The sequence below is a fragment of the Manacus vitellinus genome, unplaced genomic scaffold (assembly GCF_001715985.3).
Source record: "Manacus vitellinus isolate BGI_N305 unplaced genomic scaffold, ASM171598v3 scaffold_102_pilon, whole genome shotgun sequence".
In the NCBI taxonomy this organism is placed as follows: Eukaryota; Metazoa; Chordata; class Aves; order Passeriformes; family Pipridae; genus Manacus; species Manacus vitellinus.
Genome location: NW_021938808.1, coordinates 8,080 through 10,932, shown reverse-complemented (window position 1 = coordinate 10,932; position 2,853 = coordinate 8,080). Strand labels below are relative to the sequence as shown.

Below are 2,853 nucleotides of genomic sequence, written 5' to 3'. Positions count from 1 at the left end.
CCCCGGTGCGTGGTTGAGAAGATATATCGGATAAGAAGGCATGAAAGTTCCTCTAAAAGTTACTTCCAGGCTCAGCCCTTCTCCAGTTCTCTCTCTCCCTCTCTCTCCCCTCGTGGCGAAGCGTCCCCGCTCCTGCTTCTCTCCCCTGGCCCCTCCCTCACTTCCTGCGGTCCTTCTGCTTGCGGTCCTGGCGCCGGGGCTGGGGCTCGGCGGGGCCGCGGGGGATGAGCAGGACGGAGCCGTCGCTGCCGTACTGCAGCGCGTACTGGCTGGGCGAGTAGGGCCGCCCCTGCTCGTCCCGCAGCCGCCCGAACACCTCCTGGTACAGGCTCTGCACCTTCTGCTTCATCTGCCGGATGGACTTGAGGAACTCCACCTTCTCCCTGAGCAGTTTGGACTTGTCGCGCTGCAGGTCCTCCACGTCCCGTTCCAGGTTGAGGATGGTGTCCAGCTTCCTCTTGCGGCAGTTCTGCGCCGCCATCTTGTTCTTGCCGCGCCGGCGGATGTCGCGGATGAGGCTGAGCTGGGCCTCGCTGAGCTGGTACTTGGACAGGAGCTCGTTGAACTCCTCCACGGGCAGGTTGATGATCTTGTCGTTGGTGAAGGGGATCTTCATGGCCCTGGCTCGGTGCTCGTCCCTGCTCATCTGCTTGTCCAGGAACTCGGACGGTTTCTCCTTGGGGCCGCCGCTCTTCTTGCCGCCGCCGGGCAGTTTGGGCTCCTCGGGATCCAGGGCCCCCGGGGCCATGTTGTAGGTGTGGTTGTGGCCAACGTGCTCCAGGTAAGGCAGGTAATGGAGCTGGGCCGGGTCCTGGTAGCTCATGCGGCAGAACTTGCTGTACTCCGGCTGGTATCCCACCGCCCCTTCCGCTTCCTCGAAGTCCACGTTCTCCGAGTCGGAGCTGTAGCCCACGGCCCCTTCCTCGGAAAACGAGGAGGAGGACGAGGACGAGGAGGAAGAGGACGAGGAGGACGAGGCTTCCGAGCTGCTCAGAGAAGCGGGGCTGTGGCCAGAATCCAGGGAAAGACCTGAGTCGGAGTCGAACTCCTCTTCCAGCTGCGAGGCCTGCACGGGGTTGAAGCCCTCCTCGATGGCCAGGTCCATGAGGCTGATCTCATCCAGCATGGCCTCGTCCAGGAGCCCTCCCAGCGGGTCGGGCAGCTCGGGCCCGGCCGTCTCGTTGCCCGTGCTGTTCATCTGGGGCGGGAAGAAGATCCCGCTCAGGTTGGTGGAGCCGAAGGTGCTGTTGAGGCCGGTGGAGTTGTCCGGCGTCAGCTGCAGCAGGGCCGAGCCGCCCGCCATGGAGGGGCTCTCGATCTCGGAGCTGAAGAGGGAGAAGTCCTGGGAGCAGCTGCCCAGCGAGGCCTGATGCAGGCTCACGTTCTGGTTGATGGGGGTGCCGGGGGCCAGGCTGTAGTTGGACGCCAGGAGGTCCCCGCCGGTGCCGCCGAACAGGCTCTCGCCCGTCGTGGAGTTCACTTCCATGGCCTGGAAGAGACGCGGGGACAGCGGTGAAGGACAGGACGACGTTCCAGGCTGGAAGGAGCTCCCCCCATCCGGCTGCAGCAGACGGGCCCCAGGGCCACCACGGCGTCACCACACCCGAGCTCACGGAGCACCTGGGGGGACACAAAGCCCTGCCCGTCCCTCTCCCGGGGCTCACCTGCATCTCCATGATGGACATGAGGTCCTGCCACTGCTGCTCCAGGTCGAAGGGCGACTCGTTCTCGGCCAGGAGGGGGGACAGCAGGGTGGGGGGGCCGCCCGGGGCCCGGCTCTGCCCGGGGACGGCTTCGCTCAGGGCGGAGACATCCGCAGCTGGGAACTGAGCACGTGAGGGGAGTCAGGGCTGGAGCCTCGGCACTGCAGCCACCCCCCAGCCCGGCGCCCTTCCCGCTGCTCCCGGCCACGGCCTGCCCGCTCCTCCCTGCCTTGCCACGGACTAACGAGGAGCAAAGCCAGGAGGCTTTAATTAATGGTGGCCCACCCCCTCCTTGGGTGGTTTCAAGGAGCCTCCTGAGCGGCCAAGCCCGGTTCGCTGCGGGAAAGATGCTGGAGGCACCGAAATCCCGGTGGGTGAGGCAGGGAGAGCCCCTGGATCCGCCCCATCCGCTCACCTCCGAGTTCTCCCCGAAAGGGAAGGTGGCCTCCAGCAGCCTAAGGCACTCCTCCAGGGACAGGGCTGTCTGATCCTCCGCACCGGGCACCTGGGGGGGAAGGAAACACAGGGAATCGTAGCCTCGGGATTCGGGGAAGGTGGTGCTGAGGGAACGAGCTCCTTCCAGCAGGGCTTTATTACAGCGCATCCAAAAAAGAGCCAGAGGCCCCACCCAGTGCTCCATCCTGCTGCTCCAGGGAACGGGAACGCGCCGGAGAGCCTCTCCCCTGCCTCCTGCCACGCAAGGACTCGCCACGGGGCTGAGGGGACTCTGCGGCTGCCGGGGACACGGGGACACGCGGGGCCAGCCCTGCCCTGGCCTCGCCAGCGCCAAATCCTGTCGCCCACCTGGGCCAACCCTGCTGCTGCAGCTCCGAGCGGCCCCCACGGAGGCCCCCAAGCAGAGCCCGGCCCGGGGGCGTTACCTGCGCAGGGAAACTCTCCCCGGTCTCTCCATCAACTAGCAGGTTTCTATCCAAGACCTCATTCCCTGCACTCCTCCAGCTGTCCCCGCGCTCCCTCCCATCGCTCAGCTCTTTGTCCACTTCGCTCTCTTTCTGCCGGTGGCTGTAGTCAAAAATCTCTCGCCCAGCGCCGAGATCAATATCCTGTCTCCACAGGATGTCAATCAAATCGATGTCCTGCAAGACAGACCACATTTCCTTCAGCCCCTGCGCTGGGGGGGGGTCCCCAC

General features: G+C 65.5%; 1 protein-coding gene across 1 annotated transcript in view; it reads right to left on the bottom strand.

Annotated features, from left to right (window-relative positions):
- Positions 1–6: 6 nt before the first annotated feature.
- The window catches only part of NFE2L1 (nuclear factor, erythroid 2 like 1), a 7,135-nt gene continuing 4,288 nt past the window's right edge, over positions 7–2,853 (bottom strand). The window contains exons 2-5 of the mRNA XM_029963565.1: positions 2,585–2,800; positions 2,119–2,208; positions 1,665–1,826; positions 7–1,489 (exon numbers count right to left, since the gene is read on the bottom strand). Coding sequence (XP_029819425.1) covers positions 158–1,489; positions 1,665–1,826; positions 2,119–2,208; positions 2,585–2,800 — 1,800 coding nt within the window. The 3' untranslated portion in view covers positions 7–157. The remainder of the gene's footprint in view (positions 1,490–1,664; positions 1,827–2,118; positions 2,209–2,584; positions 2,801–2,853) is intronic.